This window comes from Elephas maximus, chromosome 7, assembly GCF_024166365.1.
Source record: "Elephas maximus indicus isolate mEleMax1 chromosome 7, mEleMax1 primary haplotype, whole genome shotgun sequence".
In the NCBI taxonomy this organism is placed as follows: Eukaryota; Metazoa; Chordata; class Mammalia; order Proboscidea; family Elephantidae; genus Elephas; species Elephas maximus.
Genome location: NC_064825.1, coordinates 64,221,945 through 64,246,070, shown reverse-complemented (window position 1 = coordinate 64,246,070; position 24,126 = coordinate 64,221,945). Strand labels below are relative to the sequence as shown.

The following is a 24,126-nucleotide window of genomic DNA, read 5'->3' as shown; positions in this document are numbered from 1 at the left end:
AGTAAGTCCTTCAAGTCCTCTTCACTTTCAGCAAGCAAGGTTGTGTCATCTACATAACGCAGGTTGTTAATGAGTCTTCCTCCAATCCTGATGCCCCATTCTTCTTCATATAGTCCAGCTTCTTGAATTATTTGTTCAGCATACAGATTAAATAGGTATGGTGAAAGAATACAACCCTGACACACACCTTTCCTGACTTTAAGCCAATCAGTATCCCCTTGTTCTGTCCAAGGAACTGCCTCTTGATCTATGTAAAGGTTCCTCATGAGCACAATTAAGTGTTCTGGAATTCCCATCCTTTGCAGTGTTATCCATAGTTTGTTATGATCCACACAGTCGAATGCCTTTGCACAGTCAATAAAACACAGGTAAACATCCTTCTGGTATTCTCTGCTTTCAGCCAGGATCCATCTGACAGCAGCAATGATATCCCTGGTTCCACGTCCTCTTCTGAAACCGGCCTGAATTTCTGGCAGTTCCCTGTCGATATACTGCTGCAGCCGTTTTTGAATGATCTTCAGCAGAATTTTGCTTGCGTGTGATGTTAATGATATTGTTCTATAATTTCCACATTCGGTTGGATCACCTTTCTTGGGAATAGGCATAAATATGGATCTCTTCCAGTCAGTTGGCCAGGAAGCTGTCTTCCATATTTCTTGGCATAGACGAGTGAGCACCTCCAGCGCTGCATCTGTCTGTTGAAACATCTCAATTGATATTCCATCAATTCCTGGAGCCTTGTTTTCCACCAATGCCTTCAGAGCAGCTTGGACTTCTTCCTTCAGTACCATCGGTTCTTGATTATATGCCACCTCTTGAGATGGTCGAATATTGACTAATTCTTTTTGGTATAATGACTCTGTATTCCTGCCATCTTCTTTTGATGCTTCCTGCATCGTTTAATATTTTCCTCATGGAACCCTTCACTATTGCAACTGGAGGCTTGAATTTTTTTTTCAGTTCTTTCAGCTTGAGAAACGCCAAACGTGTTCTTCCCTTTTGGTTTTCCATTTCCAGCTCTTTGCACATGTTATTATAATACTTTACTTTGTCTTCTCAAGAGGCCCTTTGAAATCTTCTGTTCAGTTCTCTTACTTCATGAATTCTTCCTTTTGCTTTAGCTGCTCGACACTCAAGAGCAAGTTTCAGAGTCTCCTCTAACATCCATCTTGGTCTTTTCTTTCTTTCCTGTCTTTTCAGTGACCTCTTGCTGTCTTCATGGATGATGTCCTTGATGTCATTCCAGAACTCGTCTGGTCTTCGGTCACTAGTGTTCAATGCGTCAAATCTATTCTTGAGATGTTTCCTAAATTCGGGTGGGATATACTCAAGGTCATATTTTGGCTCTCGTAGAGTTGCTCCGATTTTCTTCAGTTTCAGCTTGAACTTGCATATGAGCAATTGATGGTCTGTTCCACAGTTGGCTCCTGGCCTTGTTCTGACTGATGATATTGAGCTTTTCCATCATCTCTTTCCACAGATGTAGCCAATTTGATTTCTGTGTGTTCCATCTGGTGAGGTCCATGTGTCGTCGTTTATGTTGGTGAAAGAAGGTATTTGCAATGAAGAAGTCGTTGGTCTTGGAAAATTCTATCATTTGATCTCTGGCATTGTTTCTATCACCAAGGCCATATTTTCCAACTACTGATCCTTCTTCTTTGTTTCCAACTTTTGCATTCTAATCGCCAGTAATTATCAATGCATCTTGATTGCATGTTTGATGAATTTCAGGCTGCAGCAGCTGATAAAAATCTTCTATTTCTTCATCTTTGGCCCTAGTGGTTGGTGTGTAAATTTGAATAATAGTCATATTAACTGGTCTTCCTTGTAGGTGTATGGATATTATCCTATCACTGACAGCATTGTACTTCACGATAGATCTCGAAACATTCTTTTTGATGATGAATGGAACACCATTCCTCTTCGAGTTGTCATTCCCAGCATAGTAGGCTATATGATTGTCTGATTCAAAATGGCCAATACCAGTCCATTTCAGCTCACTAATGCCTAGGATATCGATGTTTATGCATTCCATTTCATTTTTGACAATTTCCAATTTTCCTAGATTCATACTTCGTACATTCCGGGTTCTGATTATTAATGGATGTTTATAGCTGTTTCTTCTCATTTTGAGTCGTGCCACATCAGCAGATGAAGGTCCCGAAAGCTTTACTCCATCCACGTCATTAAGGTCGACTCTACTTTGAGGAGACAGCTCTTCCCTAGTCATCTTTTGAGTGCCTTCCAACCTGGGGGACTCATCTTCCAGCACTATACCACACAATGTCCCGCTGGTACTCATAAGGTTTTCACTGGCTAATGCTTTTCGGAAGTAGACTTCCGGGTCCTCCTTCCTATTCTGTCTTAGTCTGGAAGCTCAGCTAAAATCTCTCCTCCATGGGTGACCCTCCTGGTATCTGAATACCATTGGCATAGCTTCCAGCATCACAGCAACATGCAAGCCCCCACAGTACGACAAACTGACAGAGGTGGGGGAAGGAGGCATAGATATGCCATTAAGTCAATTCTGACTCATTGCGACCCATGTGTATCAGAGTAGAACTGTGCGCCACAGGGTTTTCCATGGCTCATTTTTCAGAAGTAGATCACCAGGCCTTTCTTCCAAGGTGCCTCTGGGTGGAATTGAACCTCCAACCTTTTGGTTAGCAGCCATGCATGTTAATTGTTTTCATCACCCAGGGACTCCAGCAGCAGGAGCCTGTCCAGTTATTCTTTTCATTTAGAACCAGGTCTGGTCTTTTCCACTCATGGAAGGGGTCAGCAGTCTGTCAGAAGAACAATGATGGAGCAGATCATGATGATCTAACTCTAAGTCATGATTGAGGTGATTCTCGGAATCACTGTCACCATATGGATACTTTCCCTTTAGGTCAGTAAGGATTCTGGAAACAGCTGTTCTGAAAATGGAGATGGTTTGTGCTAGAAGGGCCACTGACAGCCTTGGTTTTATTTATTTTCTGCCAATCTTCACAATAGGTTGGCTTGTTAGTGGCATGAAGTGGTTTATTGTTTTCTGGCCACTGTAGGCACTGGGGTAGTCAGGAGGTACACAGAGTAAAAGATTGTGAATTCCTAGTGCATAATTGAGTCCAGCTGTTCATGGGAGATGGACTAGAACCAGAGTGACTGTGGAAACCATTATTCAGTAGGGCTGTGCTTAGGGAATAAGTCTAGAATCACAGGCTCTGTCTGTTACAGAGTTATGCGTCATCCTTAAAATAATGTCATTTGCCAAGAAAGCAAGAGCTTGGTTCATTTTAATGTTTTTTGTTTTTTTACAAAACATTGAATCATATAGAAATGATACATGAATATTCTAAAAGAAAATCTAAACAATATTTAAAAAGCTTTAAGACTTAGATATTAGAGTAGTTTTTGATTGAGTTCATTTAATTGTGGAAATAGTATTTGAAATGTGACATATTTTGGCTTAATATCAAAAAAAGGCTCTTTTTTTAAGATTATGGAGTGAATACTAAAAAACATTTTTATTACTGGAGGTAGATAACTTTTGCCATGTATATATGCAGATTGCATTTGTAGGATGAGATGAAAATAGATATCCCCCCTCACAGACATTCAAGAGAAAGTTAATAGCTAACTTTGTCATGTGATTTTTTTTTTTTTTTTCCTATTTCTTGGCAGCTTAGGTGTAAAAGAGAATGTGTTTGTTCCAGTCAAATACCCCTAATACCCCATGGAGAATCCTTGGCAAAGTCTCGAATTGTGCTTCAGTCTGCTTTTCTGTTAAGTGACTCCCCTACCCCCTTAACCTCAAAGTTCTTGATCTTAACATAGGTGTATTTTATAGACTAGCTATGGGACTTTGGCCAAGTTACTTAACCTCTCTAAGTCTCTGTTTCTGTAAGGGGAGCTAGTAATAGTACCACGCTCCTTAGGGATAAATGAGGTAATGTATGCAAAGCTTTTAGCATGGTGTCTAGTATATCGTAAGTACGCAACATTAGCCACTAGAAAGTTTATTTTTATTTTATTTTTTATTGTGCTCTAAGCGAAAGTTTACAATTCAAGCAAGTCTCTCATACAAAAACTTATACACACATTATTATGTGACCTCAGCTGCTCTCCCCACAATGTGACAGCACACTCCTTCTCTCCACCCTGCATTTCCTGTGTCCATTCAACCAGCTCCTGTCCCTGTCTTCCTTCTCATCTTGCCTCCAGACAGGAGCTGCCCACATAGTCTCATGTGTCTACTTGAACTAAGAAGAACATTCCTCACCAGTATCATTTTATGTCTAATAGTCCAGTCTAATCTTTGTCTGAAGAGTTGGCTTTGGGAATGGTTTTAGTTTTGGGCTAACAGAGAGTCCGGGGGCCATGACCTCTGGGCTCCCTCCAGTCTGAGTTAGACCATTAAGTCTGGTCTTTTTACTAGAATTTGAGGTCTGCATTCCACTTTGCTCCTGCTGCCATCAGAGGTTCTCTCTTGTGCTCCTTGTCAGTGTGGTCACTGGTGGTAGCCAGGCACCATCTAGTTCTTCCAGTCCGAGGCTGATGAAGTCTCTGGTTTATGTGGCCCTTTCTGTCTCTTGAGCTCATACCCTCCTTTTGTCATTGGTGTTCTTCATTCTCCTTCGCTCCAGGTGGGTTGAAACCAATTGATGTAACTTAGATGGCAGCTTGCTAGCTTTTAAGACCCGAGACGCCACTCACCAAAGTGGGATGCAGAAAGTTTTCATAATATACTTTGTTACGCCAAATGACCTAGATGTCCCCCAAAACCATGGTCCCCAGACCCCTGCCCTTGCTACTCTGTCCCTCAAAGTGTTTGGTTATATTCAAGAAACTTCTTAGCTTTTGGTTTAGTCCAGTTGTGCTGATTTCCCCTGTATTGTGTGTTGTCCTTCCCTTCACCTAAAATAATTCTTGTCTACTATCTAATTAGTGAACACCCCTCTCCCTCCCTCCCCACCCTTGTAACCATCAAAGAATGCTTTCTTCTGTGTTTAAACCTTTTCTTGAGTTCTTATAATAGTGGTCTCATATAATATTTGTCCTTTTGCAACTGACTAATTTCACTCAGCATAATGTCTTCCAGATTCCTCCATGTTATGAGATGTTTCACGGATTCATTGTTGTTCTTTATTGTTGTGTAGTAGTCCATTGTTTGAATATACCATAATTTGTTTATCCATTCATCATCCGTTGATGGGCGCGTTGGTTGTTTCCATCTTTTTGCTATTGTAAACAGTGCTGCAGTGAACATGGGTGGGCATATATCTATTCATGTGGAGGCTCTTATTTCTCTAGGATATATTCCAAGGAGTGGGATTGCTGGATCATGTGGTAGTTCTATCTCTAGCTTTTTAAGGAAGCCCCAAATCGATTTCCAAAGTGGTTGTACCATTTACATTCCCATCAGCGGTGTATAAGTGTTTCCACAACCTTTCCAACATTTATTGTTTTGTGTTTTTTGGATTAATGCCAGCCTTTTTGGGGTGAGATGGTATATCATTGTAGTTTTGATTTGCGTTTCTCTAATGGCTAATGATTGTGAGCATTTCCTCATGTATCTTTTAGCCACCTGAATGTCTTCTTTCATATCCTTTGCCCATTTTTAAAATTGGGTTATTTGTCTTTTGTTGTTGAGGTTTTGCACTAGCTTGTAGACTTTAGAGATTAGATGCTGACCAGATTTGTTGTAGCTAAAAATTTTTTCCCAGTCTGTAGGTTGTCTTTTTACTGTTTTGGTGAAGTCTTCAGATGAGCATAAGTGTTTGATTTTTAGGAGCTCTCAGTTATTTAGTTTCTCTTCTGGTGTTTAGGCATTGTTAGTAATGTTTTATACACTGTTTATGCCATGTATTAGGGCTCCTAGCATTGTCCGTATTTTTTCTCCCATGATCTTTATCGTTTTAGATCTTATATTTAGGTCTTTGATCCATTTTGTGTTCGTTTTTGTGCATGGTGTGAGGTATGGGTCTTGTTTCATTTTTCTGCAAATGGATATCCAGTTATCCCAACACCATTTGTTAAAGAGACTGCCTTTTCCCCATTTAATGGCCTTTGGGCCTCTGTCAAATATCAGCTGCTCGTAGGTAAATGAATTTATGTCTGGATTCTCAATTCTGTTCCGTTGGTCTACGTATCTGTTGTTGTACCAGTACCAGGCGTTTTGACTACTGTGGCAATATAATAGGTTCCAAAATCAGGTACTGTAAAGTCTCCTACTTTGTTCTTCCTCTTCAGTAATACTTTACTTATCTGGAGCCTCTTCCCCTTCCATATGAAGTTGGTGATTTGTTTCTCCAACTCATTATAAAATGCCATTGTAATTTAGATCAGGATTGCATTGTGTCTGTAGATGCATTTGGGTAGAATAGACATTTTCACAATGTTGAGTCTTCCTATCCATGCGCAAGGTATGTTTTTCCACTTATGTAGGTCTCTTTTGGTTTCTTGCAGTAATGTCTTGTAGTTTTATAGAAAGGTTGTTTTTATGGTTATGATGATGTTTGAATATTACACCAGCAAGCCCAATTTAGCACATTTTACTTCATATTCAAACCCTAAAATAAGGTGTAAATCCACATTTCACACGGCATGAGACCTGTATTAATGATTGATTTTTAGCTTTATAATCATTTTAAATGGCTCTGTGAAGTAGGGAGTGGCCAGGATTTTTTTTGTATTTCTTCAACCATTAAGTGCCTGTGCTATAAAAATTTATAAGGCCCCTGTGATTCCTGCCCTCAAGGAGCTCATGGTCTAGGAGTGACAGGCCTATAAATGCCTCTGTTGTTGTTAGGTGCCGAGTTGGTTCCAACTCATAGCAACCCCACGTACAACAGAAGGAAACACTGCCTGGTCCTGCGCCATCCTCATGATCATTGCTATGTTTGAACGCATTATTGCAGCCACTGTGTCAATCCATCTCATTGAGGGTTTTCCTCTTTTTCAATGACCCTCAAAGTTAGCAAGGACAATGTCCTTCTCCAAGGACTGGTCCCTTCTGATAACATGTCCAAAGTATGTGAGACAAAGTCTTGTCATCTCGCTTCTAAGGAGTATTCTCGCTGTACTTCTTCCAAAACACATTTGTTCGTTCTTCTGGCAGTCCGTGGTGTATTCAATATTCTTTGCCAACACCATAATTCAAAGGCATCAATTTTTCTTTGGCCTTCCTTATTCATTGTCCAGCTTTCACATGCATATGAGGCGATTGAAAACACCAAGGGTTGGGTCAGGTACACCTTAAACCTTAAAGTGACATCTTTGCTTTTTAACACTTTAAAGAGGTCTTTTGCAGCAGATTTGCTCAGTGCAATATGTCATTTGATTTCTTGACTGTTGCTTCCATGGGTGTTGATTGTGGATCCAAGTAAAATGAACTCCTTGATAACTTCAATATTTTCTCTGTTTATCACAATGTTGTTTATTGGGCTAGTTGTGAGGATTTTTGTTTAAGGTGTAATTCATACATACAGTAAGTGCTTCAAATCCTCTTCACTTCCAGCAAGCAAGGTTGTGTTACCTACGTAACGCAGGTTGTAATGAGTCTTTCTTCAATCCTGATGCTTGCTGCATTTTTCTTCATATAGTCCAGCTTCTCAGATTATTTGCTCAGCATACAGATTGAATAAGTATGGTGAAAAGATACAACCCTGACACACACCTTTCCTGATTTTAAATCATGCAGTATCCGCTTGTTCTGTTCAAACACCTGTCTCTTGGTCTACATACAGGTTTCTCATGGGCACATTTAAGTCCTCTGGAATTCCCATTCTTCACAATGTTACCCATAATTTGTTATGACCCACACAGAATGCCTTTGCATAATCAATAAAACACAGGTAAACATCTTTCTAGTATTCTCTGCTTTCAGCCAAGATCCATCTGACATCAGCAATGATATCCCTGATTCTACGTTCTCTTCTGAATCCAGCTTGAATTTCTGGCAGTTCCCTGTCAAGGTACAGCTGCAACTGCTTTTGAATGATCTTCAGTAAAATTTTACTTGCATATGATATTAATGATATTGTTTGATAACTTCTGCATCTTGTTAGACCACCTTTCTTTGGAATGGGCCAATATGGATGTCTTCCATTTGGTTGGCCAGGTAGTTGCCTTCTAAATTTCTTGGCATAGATGAGTTAGCATTTCCAGTGTTGCATCCATTGCTTGAAGCATTTCAATTGGTATTCTGTCTATTCCTGGAGCCTTTTTCTTCACCAGTGCCTTCAGTGCAGTTTGGACTTTTTCCTTCAATACAGCCGGTTCTTGATCATGTGCTACCTTCTGAAACAGTTGCACCTCTACCAATTCTTTTTGGTACAGTGACTCTGTGTATTCCTTCTATCTTCTTTTGATGTTTTCTGCATCATTCAATATTTTACCCATAGAATCCGTCAGTATTGCAACTCAAGGCTTGAATTTTTTCTTCAATTCTTTCAGCTTGAGAAATGCTAAGCGTGTTCTTCCCTTTTGGTTTTCTAACTCCAGGCATTTGCACATTTCATTACAATATTTTACTTTATCTTCTCGAACGGCCCGTTGAAATCTTCTTTCAGCTCTTCACTTCATCATTTCTTCCTTTCACTTTAGGTACTCTACGTTCAAGAGCAACTTTCAAAGTCTCTTTTGACATCCATTTTCGTCTTTTCTTTCTTTTCCGTCTTTTTGATGATCTTTTGCTTTCTTCATGTATGATGTCCTTGATGTCATTCCACAACTCATCTGGTCTTCTGTCATTGTGTTCAGTGTGTCAAATCTATTCTTGAGGTGGTCTCTAAATTCACGTGGGATATATTCAAGGTTATATTTTGGCTCTTGTGGACTTGTTTTAAATTTCTTCATCTTCAGCTTGAACTTGCATATGAGCAATTGATGGTCTTTTCCACAGTCGGCCCCCAGCCTTGTTCTGACTGATGATATTGAGCTTCTCCATCATCTCTTTCCACAGATGTGGTCAATTTGACTCTTTTGTATTCCATCTGGTGAGGTACATGTGTAAAGTCATTGTTTATGTTGTTAAAAGAAGGCATGTCCAAAGAATAGATGGTTGATCTTGCAAAATTCTATCATCTGATCTCCATCATCCTTTCTATCACCAAGGCCATATTTACCAACTACTGATCCTTCTTTGTTTCTGGCTTTCATATTTCAATCACCAGTAATTATCAGTGCATCTTGATTGGATGTCTGATCAATTTTAGACTGTATAAGTTGGTTAAAATCTTTAATTTCTTCATCTTTGGCATTGTGGTTGGTGTGTAAATTTAAATAATAGTCATATTATCCTTCCTTGTAGGCATATGGATATTATCCTATCACTGACAGTGTTGTACCTCAGGATAGATCTTGAAATGTTCTTTTTGATGGTGAATGTGGTGCTGTTCCTCTTCAACTTGTTGTCTGATTCAAAGTGGCCAATACCAGTCCATTTCAGTTCATTAATGCCTCAAATATTGATCTTCAAGCTTTCCATTTCATAACTTCCAATTTTCCTAGATTCATACTGCATACATTCCACGTTCTGATTACTAATGGATGTTTGTAGCTGTTTCTCATTTTGAGTCATGCCACATCAGCAAATGAAAGTCCTGAAAGTTTTATTTCATCTATGTCATTAAGGTCGACTCTCTTTTGAGGAGGCAGCTCTTCCCCACTAGTATTTGAAATACCTTCCAACCTGAGGGGTTCATTTTTCTGGCACTATGTCAGACAATGCTGCATGGCTTTCATAAGATTTTCACTGGTCATTTTTTTTCAGAAGTAGATCTCCAGGTCCTTCTTCCTAGTCTGTCTTAGTCTGGAAGCTCCGCTGAAACCTGTCCGCCATGGTGACCCTGCTGGTATTTGAAATACTTGTGGCATATCTTCCAGCATCACAGCAACATGCAAGCTACCACAGTATGACAAACTGACAGATGAGTGGTGGACAAACTGACAAACTAAGAGTGGGGAATAGTGACTTTAGCAGAGGCGTATGACAGGGAACCCAGAGGTGGTGCACATTCTGTCATTTGGGGGATTTGCAATGGGGAATAGGGAGTCCCATCTCTAGCGTGCACATCCCCCTTCCTTGACCTCTGTCCCTGCACTGACCAGACTTTTTCCCCCTTTGGGTAGTCAATTGCAGGGCTGGGACATATTATGATGGGGTGCAAGAACGCTGCATTTTATGTCCAAATGGAACTTTCCAAAATGAGGAAGGACAAATCACATGTGAACCATGCCCAAGACCAGAAAATCCTGGGGCCCCGAAAACTCCAGAAGCCTGGAATGTGTCTGAATGTGGAGGTAAGGATGCCATCTGCCCCTTCTTACTCCTCCAATCTCCAAAGTCATTGTTTGGACCGAAGCCATAAGTGGCATCTGAAGGACTCCAAGCCGATGGACACTGCACCATGGGCCTCCTTTGAGCAGGGACCATATTGGGTTCATTTTTGGCTCTCCAGTCCCTAGCTCAGTGTTTGGCACCTGCTTGAGCAAATAAACAAAGATGTGGTAGAATACATTGGCAGGGGGAAAAAGTATAAATGCAGCATTTGCATGCTTTATTTGCTGTAAATATATAACACTCTGAGACCTGAGTGATCTCCCAATGTGTAGGGACTCTTTGAATGTGTTAAACTGGGGAAAATAGGTCTGATTTTTTCTGGTTTGATCTCAAATTCATAGTTTGTTCATTTAAAAAAAAAGTCCATCTGGTTATTTTGTTAAAATTGGGACCTCCTCCATGAAGTTTCTAATCATCTCTTATAAAATGTTAACTCTGAAGCCAAACTCAGTTAGGTTCTGTGGGCTCCTTTCCTGTTTGTTTTACTATTAATTATCTTCCTTTTTATTAAATAGAAGAAGGGCCAGCTGCATGGACGCTCTGTGGGCTCAAAGGGAAGGGTGATCTGCCCTGGAAATTCGTACATGATGTACATGGCAGAGTGCACAGAAACCCCTCCTGTCCCACCCCTCTCCTTCGAGGACTCCCAGACCCAGCTTTAGTTCCCACCTAAATTACTCCAGGCTCAACTGCAGGACTGTTTCTGGTTTATAAAATCAGGTTCTCAGAGTGAGTGAGTGACTCCTACAATATCTTTGTCCTGCGTAAAACCCTAGAACTAACCGCAAACAACTGTTCACCCTTGTATATGACCTTGTTAAGATAGATTTATAGTCAATAATATTAGTAATAATAATAACTGCTACTATTTATTGAATATTTACCTATGTCAGGCATCATGGCTAAGTATATTACATGAATTATTCATTTAATCACTACAACAACTTTATGAGGTTAAGTGAGTCATTCAAGGCCACACAGCCAAGAGGTGGAGGATTTGGAACTGGAACCCAGGTCTGACAGACTTCAGGATCCTCCCTTGAGTATATGTTCTTTAAATGCCATTTTATCTATAACTTATGGGTAGAAGACCATTAAAATAATAGAGGAAAGATGATTAGGAACACAAAACAGATTTTTATAGCATTTTGTAATGACAAGCTAACTACTGAGGAACATGTGTTTTTAAAAACCCCTTTACCGTTTATGGATGTGCCTCTTGTCCTAAAATGAAAAACAAAATTATTGCTTAAATTAAATGCTACTGGGTCCCCTGACAGAGACTGGAGAAACTCTGAAAGTATGGCTCCCAGACACCCTTTCAGCTCAGTAATGAAGTCACTCCTGAGGTTCACCCTTCAGCCGAAGATTGGATAGGCCCATAAAACAAATGAGCCTAAAGGGGCACACCACCCCTGGGGCAAGGACTAGAAGGCAGGAGGGGACAGAAAAGCTGGTAATAGGGAACCCAAGGTTGAGAAGGGAGAGTGTTGACATGTCGTGGGGTTGTTAACCAATGTCATAAAACAATATGTGTACTAACTGTTTAATGAAAAACTAGTTTGTTCTGTAAACCTTCATCTAAAGTACAATTAAAAAAAAAATGCCACTGCATCCCTCTGCCAATATGGATTGGATTGGTTGGATTTACTAAACTAATTGAGGTAGGCCAGGGCACATCCCAGTATAAGGAGAAGTAACTTAGTACCTAAAATTGGTAAAACAGAGGAGACTCTTCTAGTCACTCTTTATAGCCCTAGGATGTAATCCGCTGGGTGAGGGTGTGCAAAATTGATTGCTGAAAAATTGATCCCAGAGCAGAGAGCCTTTCTCCCTTGGGGCTCCTGCATTGCAGAGGATGCCTGGCAGTGTGTAGACCTAAGCCTGAAATACTCCCAACTCTACCCCATATTTTAGAAGCAGCTGACACTTGACTCCTTGGTTTCCATCTTTGCACTGTGCTGTGTGTCCCCCTGTGGAAACATCAGGCCCTCACATGCCACCTACTCAGGGTCAGTGGCAGGGCTGGGCTGAAGGTTGGTGTGCTTCTCTCCCTGAGATGGGAGCTGCCATCAGCACAGGGTGGCAGAGCCTGACCACAGTCTGATCTCATCTAAAAAGAGATGGAAAAGAGTCTGCTTGGGAAGCCTCGCTCACCTAGGGCCATTGGTCTCCCCAGGTCTGTGCCAACCTGGTGAATATTCCACAGATGGCTTTGCCCCCTGCCAGCTCTGTCCCCTGGGCACATTCCAGCCTGAGGCCGGCCGTACTTCCTGTTTCCCCTGTGGAGGAGGCCTCCCCACCAAACACCTGGGAGCCCCTTCCTTCCAGGACTGCGAGACCAGAGGTGAGGATTAGCAGCTTGCCTTTTTCTAGAGCTGAATTTCCCTTTTGAGCATCATGGAGTCTGGAAGAGCTCCAGTTAGACCCAGCCCAGAGGGGCCCTGCGTGGTGCCTTGGAGGATGGGAGATCAGGTCCTCAGCTCCACCCATCCCTGCAGGATGTGCAGGGAACACGGGAACTCCCTGAACACAGTCCTCCTCTAGCCACCTGAGCCCTTTTGGACAGGGCCAACTGGAGGGATGATCAGGGATAGATGAGCAGGTTTTGCACAGGAACCCTCGGCTCTTTCCTTCAAGCCTTCCTCCACACCAGTGCTCTTACCCAGAACTTCCCCATCCACTACAGGCCCTATCTCTCCTCCAGAACCCCACTCCCAGCTGCCTCTTCCCAGGCAAAAAAACAAGTTGCCATCAAGTCAGGTCCAACTCGCGTCCATCCAAGGGAAATGTCAGAGTATAACTGTGCTCCATAAGGTTTTCAATGGCTGATTTTTCAGAAGTAGATCTCTTTCTTCTGAGGCACCTCTGGGTGGACTTGAACCTCCCACCTTCCAGTTCTCAGCTGAGCACGTTAACCATTTGCACTGCTCAGGGACTCCAAGGACTCTATGCCCAATATCAGTTCTGCATCCCCTCAATATTCACAGATTGCTCGGCATGATGACTTGTTTTGATCATTTATGTCTGTCTCTGCATGAGCCATAAACTCTTTAAGGATCCACACATACCTTGTTCCCTGTGTATTTTTCTCAGCATCATGAGTCACAAGTTCCATCTTCCCCCACCCCACCCCCTAACCTGGCTATTTAGGGAATTAAGTGTTGATTAGCCCCAGATTGGGAGGAAAGCACTACTTTATTTGGACATAAAATTTATTTAATGAGCTGTAAAGCGTTTTTGTATTGCATTTGTTTTGATAAAAATAAAACCCTTTTTTTCCTTCACTCTCTCCACCTTCCCCTACACCCACAGTACAATGTTCGCCTGGACATTTCTACAACACCACAACTCACCGGTGTATCCGTTGCCCAGCAGGAACATACCAGCCTGAATTTGGAAAAAATAATTGTGTTTCCTGCCCAGGAAATACTACGACTGACTTTGATGGCTCCACAAACATAACCCAGTGTAAAAGTAGGTCTCTCTCTAAAGGCTTATCACTAAAGTCTCTGAAGTCTTTAAGTCCAGAGTAAGAGGTCAAATGCCTGGGTCCATCTTGGGGCAAGGAGTCCTAGGTTCACTCAGAACCATGTAGATGCTATTAGAGGGCTGCCGGCTCTCAGCTGTGCAGATCAGCCTGACGAGAGCAGCTTGAGCCGCAGGCCCTCCTCACCTTTACTGAACCTACCTTCTTCCCCAGACACAATTGTCTTAATTTCTTCCCTGTGGCATAATCTCAATTCAGCCCCATTCAGCAAGCATTGTTTGAGGACCTGTTATATGCTGGGCACTCTGCTAGGGACTCGATTGATGCCACGCAGGGCACAGGCTGTGCGCATTGCAAAGGAAAGAGCAGTGAACTGTCTGGCGAGATGAGGGAAGGCTTCTAGAGGGCGTGAGGTTTTGATGAGGAAGGTGGGGAGACAGTGGGAGAAAGGGCTTTGTGCCTGAGAGAGAAGCTGTGGGGAAGCACAGACTCAGGAAAGTGAAAGACGTTTCTGGAAGAGACCTGACCATAGAATGTACTGAAGGGATTCTGAGGCAGATCCAGAGGGGAAGGCTTGAATGCCATGCTAAGGAGTTTGTTTTGCATTTTATAAGAACATGGGGGCAAATCATTTAAGGACTTTCTGTGTTTGTTTGTTTGTTTGTTTCTACCATTGTGTAAAATTCCCTAGTAAAGGCCAAAAGTAAATCTCAGCTAACCCAGTATTATTAAGCCAGCAATCAAGGAGAGCAAGGAGACCACTCTAAACTAGAGAAGTCTGGGGTTGAAAGGGCAGTGCATCACTTGAATTTTGTGATTTGAAGTTTATCTAGCTTTCTCTCTAGTCCAATGAAGGCATGTTTTTTACAGCGTCCTTGTAAGTAGCTTTCTAGTCTTTTGTTGAATGCCTGCTATGACAAGAAGCTCACTAGTTCTCATGACACCCTCATCTGTTGGTAGATTAGGCTTTGGGGATGCTCACAGTGTTGGAAAGGTCTTCCCCATATCAAACTCCATGGCTCTGCTTTCCCCTTCTTTTCATCCAAGAAGAAAAGCCTGTTTATTTTTTTCTACTTGTGTGTTGTCGAGTCAATTCCAACTCATAGCAACCCTATAGGACAGAGTAGGGTTTCAAAGGCTGTAGTCTTTATAAAAGCTGATTGCCACATCTTTATCCCTCAGAGTGGCTGGTGAGTTCGAACCGCAATTCTTTTGGTTAGCAGCAGAGTACTTAATGACTGTGCTACCAAAAACAAACAAAAAACAACCAGTTTCCTTTGAGTCAATTCTGACTCATGGTGACCCCTTGTGTAGAGTAGAACTACTCCGTAGAGGTCAAGACTCTGACCTTCCGGAAGCAGATCTTCAAGCCTGTCTTCCCGAGACGCCTCTGCATGGCTTTGAACTGCCAGCCTTTCAGTTTGCAGCCAAGCACTTAACTGTTTGCACCACCCAAGGGCACTATGGGATTAATAAATCCTAAGTAATAATAAAAGAGGAAAAAATAATACCTTCAGTGCCTTCTCTTGTACAGGTTTACCTGGCAGTTTTAGACAATAAGCTCTTTGAGGGTAAGGACTGTCTTTCTCTTTCCTGAACTGGAGAGCGTTTGATAACTGAGATGAGTTGGGAGTCAATGAATGAAGACACAGCCGAGGTAGTGTGTGGGGTGGGCAGGGGGGAGGAGGCATGTGAGTGTACTCTTTGCCTTTGGTACCAGAGGTGAGTACACAGCATGCTCTGTACCAACTGATAGCTAATTGACTTCTTTTCCCCACTCAAAAATAAAATGTGGTCTTGACTACTGACAAGAAGTAGAAGAATATGGCTGTCATTTTCTTTATCAGAGGTTTTTAAAAATGGATCAAATATTCTTAAGTGAACAGTGAGCTCTGTTATCCCTACTTTGACAGACCTAGAAGCTCCCCTGGCACTTGGACTTTATAAACAAAATATTGAAAGCTATTTGATGTCTTTTTGTTTCACATATACCTGCCCCTGACCTTGTGTACCTTCAAACTAATTAGAAACAGAGTTGAACTCTATGTGGGGACTTAATATAGTTTGGCTTCCAGAGGGGGCCCTGGGCACTATAGGACAGATTCATCCCTGGGACAGTGTCACTTGAATGCCCCATTCCTCCATGGTGATAGGGATGCTGTGATTCTTCTCAGCCATGCTGGTGGTGGTCGTGACAGAGGGACAACAGTGTTGTACCTTTATAACTCATGACATTCCTTTTTCAGACAGACATTGTGGAGGGGAGCTGGGAGATTTCACTGGATACATCGAATCCCCAAACTACCCAGGCAATTACCCAGCCAACACCGAGTGTACGTGGACCATCAACCCACCTCCCAAGCGCCGCATCTTAATTGTGGTCCCTGAGATATTCCTGCCCATAGAGGACGACTGTGGAGACTACCTGGTGATGCGGAAAACATGTGCGTCTCAACTGCGTGCTCCCCTCCCCTTTAAGGCCAGCTGGGAAACCCTCCTTTTCTGACGACCTGCTCCCCAGCCTTTAAATGTGAGAAGGAGCCTAGAATGTCACCTCCGTATCAAAACAGAGATGGGACACGAGTTTATAGAGTTTGCCAAGAAACAAAATTTAGACTGAAACCATGTGTCAGCCTCTGCTGAACCCCAGAGGTAGTGGTCCTGCAGATCAGTCTTCCCTCTGTGCTCAGTGGGGTGTGTTAGACCCCCTTCCACAAGGACACAGGAAACCAATGAACTCATGCAGTGCTAGCCCCAGACACTTGCCTCATCCTGGGCAGCAACTTGGGGCTTGGGAACTGACTAAGATCAAGGGCATGGTCCAGCCAGGAGGAGGCCCCTCCTCTCACCCTGACCCATGGCTCAGTGTCCTTAAAGGGACACTGCTGCCAACACAGCTCAGAGTGGTGAGTGGGCTTTGCAGCCAGACTAACTGGGTCTGATTTCCAGCTCCACCTGTCATTAGTTTTATGATCTTGAGCAAACATTCTTAATCTCTCTGTACCTCAGTTTCCTCATCTATTAAAATGGGAAAAATAATAGTAGCTACCTCATAGGGTTATTTTGAGGGTTAAATGAGTTCATATTTTCAAAACACAATAACAATGGCACATGGAGCCACTACATAGGGATTGCTCTTCTTATTAATGGGGTCCCTAGGTAATGCAACTGGTTAATGTTCTTGGCTGCTAACCAAGAGGCTGGAGGTTTGAGTCTACCCAGACGTACCTAGGAGGAAAGGCCTGGCAATATGCTTCTGAAAAATCAGCCATTGAAAACCCTATGGGGCACAGTTCTACTCTGACACACATGGAGTCACCATGCGCCAGAGGTGACTCAATGGCAACTGTTGTTTTTTTTTTAAATTCTTATTAATGTAAAAATGTAGGCTTAAATCCTGACCTTACCAAGTACTGGCTGTGTGACCTTGGAAAGTAATTAATCTCTTTATAAAAGAGTGAAAGAGGTAACAATTGCACCAACTTCCTGGGGTTGTTGGAGAATTAAATGAGACAAAGCCCATAAAGTGCTTAGCACACTGCCTGGTGCTTAGGAAGCAAGCAGTAAATGGCGGTGATTATTATGAGATTACAATAGGTCAGCTCTGAAATTTGAGGGTCCTCTTACCAGTGCCTACAGTGAGTACTATGGCCTGGGCTACCTGACCATGGGCCTTTAAGCTTAACCTTCTTTGAGGACCCACAATCCCCAGCTGCGTCGACTCTATTTCCAGGACTTTTGACCATTTTGATGGTTCAGCTGGGCCTGAATGAGCTCTTGAGCATAACATGTTTTATGGTTTGAGTATTTGAAAGATGAGTGTTCATTGTCTGCCTGCTCAGTGATGAGTCTTGAACCTCTCCTCTCCCAACTTCCCTTGGCAGCTTCCTCCAATTCTGTGACAACGTATGAGACCTGCCAGACCTATGAGCGTCCCATTGCCTTCACCTCCAGGTCAAAGAAGCTGTGGATTCAGTTCAAGTCCAACGAAGGGAACAGTGCCAGAGGGTTCCAGGTGCCGTACGTGACATACGATGGTAAGCGCTGTGAAAACTCAGGCTGCAGCTCATGGAAGGAGTTTCTCTGGTTTGCACAGAACCAGCTGGCAGATTGCTGACAACACATACCCTCAGAGAGGCAGGCAGAATGAGGGGAAAGGACATCACTGACTCACAAGTGACAAATTTTATGGGCACTTGGAGACACTGACTACAGGGCTGAAAAGATGTTTTATAAAATGAATCAAAGTGAGCAAAGTTTAGTGGGTATGAGCATGGACATTGGAGTCAGGGAGCCTGGAAATAATCTCTTCTGTGACTTTGTGTATGTTACTTACTGTCTCTAAGGCCCATTTTCCTCATCTATGACTGAGGATAATCGTTAGACTTAAAATGAGAATTCAGTGGGACAATCCCCATAAAGTACTCAGTGTGGTACCTGGCACATAGTAATTGCTCAATAAATATTAACTTACTACCATTGTGACTTTTATTATATGGAATTCTAAGGAGTGTGGAAAGACCTAAGTTCTGGTCCTGGCTTTGCCACTAGCTTGCTGTGTGACCTTAGGCAAGTCAGATGACTTCTATGGTTTCATTTTCTTTAGAGCCCTGGGGCCCTACCCAGCTCTGAAACTTGGTCAACAAACATTTACTAATGACACAAAATTAGCTGGACCTTGCCCTTGAGGACCTCACAGTCTAGTAAGGGAATAATCTGTTCACTCATGAATTTATTCATTCATCCATCCATATTTAATGAGCATCTACTCTTCCAGGCGTTGGGCTAGGTGCTGGAGACAACATGGTGAGTGGGGAAAGCATGCGTGTTGTCATAGGTGCTATAGTGGGATATGTACAAAGCACTGTGTGAGTATAGAAGAGGGCAGCAGTTGAATTTGCATGGATTTTTTGAAGGAATAGAGCAAAGTCTCAAAAGCATTTGGGTCCTGAAGAAAAATATTAAAGATTTCTGGACAGAAATGAGAGGAAGAGCATTCAGTAAGAGGAATGGCATAGGCCAAAGGATGGAAGCTTGAGAGGAGTTGGCATGTGTGAGGACTGATGAATAGTCTGGTTTGGCCAGTGGCTAAGGGGAGTGGAGCTTAGCAATGAGACATTAGACTAGAAGGCGGTGGGGTTAGGCCATAAAGAGACTTGAATGCCAAGCTCAGATGGTAGGCTTAATTTTATACGGAACCATTGAAAGTTTTTAGGCCGACAAGTGCCAGAATTAGATGTGTTGGAAAGACAACATTCTATGGATTTCCTAAAAACATTCTACATAGTTTATTTCCAACATGGGCATCAGCATCCCTGTCCGATAGTTGCCTGAAATGATGCCAAACACCCAAGACAAGGGATCTTAGTATCAGACTCATGGAGCAGACACAAATGCCTCCCACGGGGATCTACTGAGAGAGACAGAGTACCTCATCTCCCTGAAAGCAGCTAACAGGCAATTGTCCTTATATGGAGTCAGGAACCTGGCCAAGGAGATCCTGGATTCCAGAGTCAATGTCACCAAAGCTCATGCACTTTAGTCTAGCTATTCTCAACTCTGCCGTTACGACACACAAAAATATCTTGATTTTTTTTTTTAATTAAAAAAAGAATTGTATCCTGAACTAGGGGAAATTACACGTAACCCTGGTTGGGTCCACGAGAGTATGTCTTTCATGTGTTATAGCAGAAAATAGTTGAAAACGGCGGCTTTGGCCAGACGGAAGCCCGCTAGGTCTTCATTCAGAGCCTGTTTAATCATTTACATATTTATTTTTTTAACATATATTTCAAATAAGTTTGATATCTGGTTTCCAAGCCCATAAGAATAGAAATCACATTTAGAAGGGGCAGGGTAGGCTGCTACAAAATAGCCTACTGGCCGTTGGAGAATGATGAGAATTGAAGTTGCGGCTAAGGTTTATTGAGGATCGCTGTGTACCAGGTACATGCGAAGTACCTTTTACATAGCTCATTCCTCACAATCACCCATGACATAGACATGATTTTTTCCTCGTTTTATAGGTGAGGCCACACAGGCTTAGAGATTTAACTGGCCTAAGGTCACGCCCTGACGAAACTGCGGAGCTGCGATAGGCCCAGGTCTTTGGGACTCCAGAGCCTGAGTTCTTAAGTATGACACCTTGCTGCCTTTTCAGTGACAGTTACAGCAAAACCTTATATACACCTTGCTATATACTCCTAGTTGCCCTCACCTTAATGAGACAGCACATTCCTTCTCTCTACCCTGTGTTTCCGTGTCCATTCAGCCAGCTTCTGTCCCCCTCGGCCTTCACATCTCTCGTCCAGACAGGAGCTGCCCAGATAGCCTCACGTGTCTACTTGATCCGAGAAGCCCACTCCTCACCAGTATCATTTTTCTGTCTTGTAGTCCAGTCCAATCCCTGTGTGAAGAGTTGGCTTCGAGAATGGTTCCTGTCTTGGGCTAACAGAAGGTCTGGTGACCATGACCTCCAGCGTCCCTCTGGTCTCAGACCATTAAGTCTGGTCTTTTTACTAGAATTTGAGGTCTGCATTCCACTGCTCTCCTGCTCCCTCAGGGATTCTCTGCTGTGCTCCCTGTCATGGCAGTCATCGGCTGTAGCTGGGCACCATCTAGTTCTTCTGGTCTCAGGCTGATGTAGTCTTTGATTTTTGTGGCCCATTCTGACTCCTGAGCTCATACTTGCCTTGTGTCTTTGGTGTTGTTCATTCTCCTTTGCTCCAGGTGGGTTGAGACCAATTGTTGCATCTTAGATGGCTGCTTGCTAGCATTTAATACCCCAGACGCCACTCTCCAAAATGGGATGCAGAATGTTTTCTTAATAGTTTTCATTATGCCAATTGACCTAGATATCCCCTGAAACCATGGTCCCCAAACCCCTGCTCCTGCTACTCTGGCCTTCGAAGCATTCGGTTTATTCAGGAAACTTCTTTGCTTTTGGTATAGTCCAGTTGTGCTGACCTCTCCTGTATTGTGTGTTGTCCATCCCTTCACCTAAATTAGTTCTTGTCTATTATCTAATTAGTGAATCCCCCTCTCCCTCCCTCTCTCCCTCCACCCTCTCGTAACCATCAAAGAATATTTTCTTCTCTGTTTAAACTATTTCTTGAGTTCTTATAATAGTGGTCTCATAGAATATTTGTCCTTTTGCAACTGACTGATTTCATTCAGCATAATGCCTTCCTCCTCCATGTTACGAAATGTTTCACAGATTCATCGTTGTTCTTTATCGATGCATAGTATTCCATTGTGTGAATATACCATAATTTATTTATCCATTCACCCATTGATGGGCACCCTGGTTGCCAGAGGAAATATTTTTAACAGAGAGAAGTCTACAAACATTTGGTGTAGTGGCAAATAACCCTCCAATTCTCTAATAACAGCGGAACAGAGCACAGCAACTGATGTTTCTAATGGTAACCTGACATTTCATCTTCAAAAGGGAGTGAATTCCCTGTGTAGAAACACTGCAACAGCAGGATTCAAGATAAAAAGCTTGTACTGTTACTCATATTTTATACTCACTAAACTAAAAGTATAAGAAGATACCACAATAATAGAGCCCCAGTGATATTGCACACCTCACCTACTAAATTAGGGATTTTGAGTATTATGCTATTAATTTCCATTTATCATCTCTTGATTGGGAGAAGCTTTTCAAGGTTCCCCTCTCTCCTCACACACACAGTTTCAATGACGTTCTTATAATTTGTTTAGCTTTGTTGCACATGATATGCATACAAAGAGGCATTTTTCTCTGTGTCTGAAGTCTGGAAAAGAGTGTGTTCTGCATATGCTTGATTTGAAGTATGACTAGAAAATATATTAGACTTTAAAAAGGGACGTATTTGCATTTGGAGAAGGATTACTGTGTGCACTGCCTGTAAGGCATATGACAGTACCAAAAATTAATGAGAAAGTGAACATAGCTTTCTTCCCCCAATCAGCTAAAGAGAATCCTAGAGTTACTAGCTCGATTCTTAACCCCCCCAACTTCCCTACCGAGCCCTATTCATAAAAAGGAGAGCTGAGTCATGCTTGGTGGGTAAGAAGCTGATTGTTTTACATAATACAAGAACAGAGAAACAAAAGAGGGCAGAAGATGGAGGGGAGAAAAGGGGAAGAAAGAATAGCCATGAGTCTGAATGAGCTCAACCAGGAAGTAATCAAGGATTGAGCCCTGGAACCTTCAAGCAATAAGAGGACGAGGAAAAGCAGAGGAGCTTCAGAGGGAACAACCAGTGAGGTAGGAGAACCAAAGAGTGTGGTATCCTGGAAGCTGAGCCAAGATGTATCAAGGGGAAGGAGTGACTATCCAGGTTAAATGCTACTGATGGATGAGGACTGAAAGCTGACCATTGAGATTTAGCAACATGAAGGTCATTGGAAGAGTGGTGGGGACCGAAGCTAATTGGACTGGGCTTAGGAGAGAAAGGAAGAAGAAGAATTGGAGACTGGGTGTTGATGATTCTTCCGAGGAGTTTTTCTAAAAAGGAACAGAGAATTGGGGCAGAAGCTGAAGGAGAAAGTGTGGTCAAGAGAGAGATTTTTTGTGAGGAGTGAGATAACAGCTTGTTCGCGTGCTGATGGGAAAGACCAGCAGAGAGAAAAAAATTTATGATATAGGAAAAAAAGGGAAGAATTACTAGAACAGTGCCCTTGATTTGGTGACATAAGGTGGATCTGGAGAACAAAGTGGAGGGATTGGCCTTGACTGGATGCACAGAGGGTTCATCTAAGTGAGTAGTCGAAAGGCAGGTGCAGATGCTGGTAGGTGAGTGGATGTGGTATGGGAGTCTGTGGGAGTTCTCACTCAATTGTCTCTCAGAATCAAAGTGGAATTATTTTGATAGCTGTTACAGAAGGGGAATTCCTCAGAAGCTTATCAAAAATGAAGGAAAGATTGAGTTTGGAAAAAACTAAGCCATAAAATTGCAAAATGACGTATGTCCTTTATTCCAACAGAGGACTACCAGGAACTCATTGAAGACATTGTTCGAGATGGCAGGCTCTATGCATCTGAGAATCATCAGGAAATACTTAAGGTAAGCAAGTTCCTAAGGTAGACACAGTGGCTGTCCACAGCACTCCCCCAGCCCTACTGGAGGAAGCTTTGCCTCTGGCTCCATGTTGTCACTTTCAGACACCAAGTCTGCTTGGGCTGAGGTCAGTTTTATATTGTCACCAGACTTAATTTTTTTTTTTTTAAATCTAATGATTGTCTTTTGTGTTGTCAAATGAATTTGCTCTTTTTTTTTTTAATTTGGAAATTAGTCAGAAAAAACTTGCCTGTAAATCCAAGTGAAAGGCAAATAGTATTTTCATATTAATTCCAAATAGTTGAGGATATTTAGCTTCTTATTTATCCTCCAAGCCAATGTTCATCAAATTTTAGAAATTTACAAGTAATTAGCAATAAACATTTGCCATCTCACTAAAACAAACAAACAAAAAAACCCAGTTGCTGTTGAATTGCTTCTAAACCATAGAGGCCCCATGTGTTGCATGGTGGAACTGTGCTCCACAGGGGTTTCAAGGCTGCAATCTTTTGGAAGCAGATCGTCAGGCCTTTCTTTCAAGGTGTCTCTGAATGGGTTTGAACCACCAACCTTTTGATTAGAACTCAAACACTTAACCATCTGCACCACCTAGGGACTACTGTACCATATCACTAACCCTGTAAGTATTTCCAAAAATCCCAATGTTTACATCTCATCTGGTTGAAAAAAAAAGGAAACAAGTTTTTTAAGATATTAAATTTTCCTCTATAAAAGTAATACATACTTATTGTAGATAATTAGGAAAAAAAATAAAAACTGGAAAGAAGACAAAAATCAGAGGAAACAACGTTCACAAAGTGTTTTTCAGCTCATCAACCTACTGTATAACACTAGGTCATTATAGTTCCACTGGCAAAATGTCAGAATGTTTAAATATTTTGGCCCAGTAACAAAAATTCTGTTCTTTTTAGGATAAGAAACTGATCAAGGCTCTGTTTGATGTCCTGGCCCACCCCCAGAACTATTTCAAGTACACAGCCCAAGAGTCCCGAGAGATGTTTCCAAGATCCTTCATCAGATTGCTACGTTCCAAAGTGTCCAGGTTTTTGAGGCCTTACAAATGACTGCCACTTGCCATTCAGTACACATGTTCCGCCTGTGGGCTTGGTGGGACAGAGCCTTCTGCTCTGCATGCTAGCACACAGTTGGATAGCACTGCCTCTGGTATCAGTAACTCGTTAGAGTTCAATTTTTATAGATAATACAGATATTTTGGTAAATTGAAGTTGGTTTTTCTTTCC

General features: G+C 42.2%; 1 protein-coding gene across 4 annotated transcripts in view; it reads left to right on the top strand.

Moving 5' to 3' along the window:
- SCUBE2 (signal peptide, CUB domain and EGF like domain containing 2) overlaps positions 1 to 24,126 on the top strand; it is a 103,449-nt gene that overhangs the window by 66,381 nt on the left and 12,942 nt on the right. For 2 of the 4 annotated variants that reach the window (XR_007518201.1, XM_049890328.1), the window contains exons 17-23: positions 10,117 to 10,287; positions 12,507 to 12,674; positions 13,643 to 13,804; positions 16,064 to 16,261; positions 17,702 to 17,854; positions 22,791 to 22,870; positions 23,797 to 23,927. Coding sequence is in view for 3 of the 4 variants with exons in the window: in XM_049890328.1 (XP_049746285.1) it covers positions 10,117 to 10,287; positions 12,507 to 12,674; positions 13,643 to 13,804; positions 16,064 to 16,261; positions 17,702 to 17,854; positions 22,791 to 22,870; positions 23,797 to 23,927 (1,063 nt within the window). In the remaining variant the exon portion in view is untranslated. Of the gene's footprint in view, positions 1 to 10,116; positions 10,288 to 12,506; positions 12,675 to 13,642; positions 13,805 to 16,063; positions 16,262 to 17,701; positions 17,855 to 22,790; positions 22,871 to 23,796; positions 24,124 to 24,126 lie in introns of those variants that run through there. The other 2 variants (XM_049890327.1, XM_049890329.1) reach the window with 1 other exon arrangement.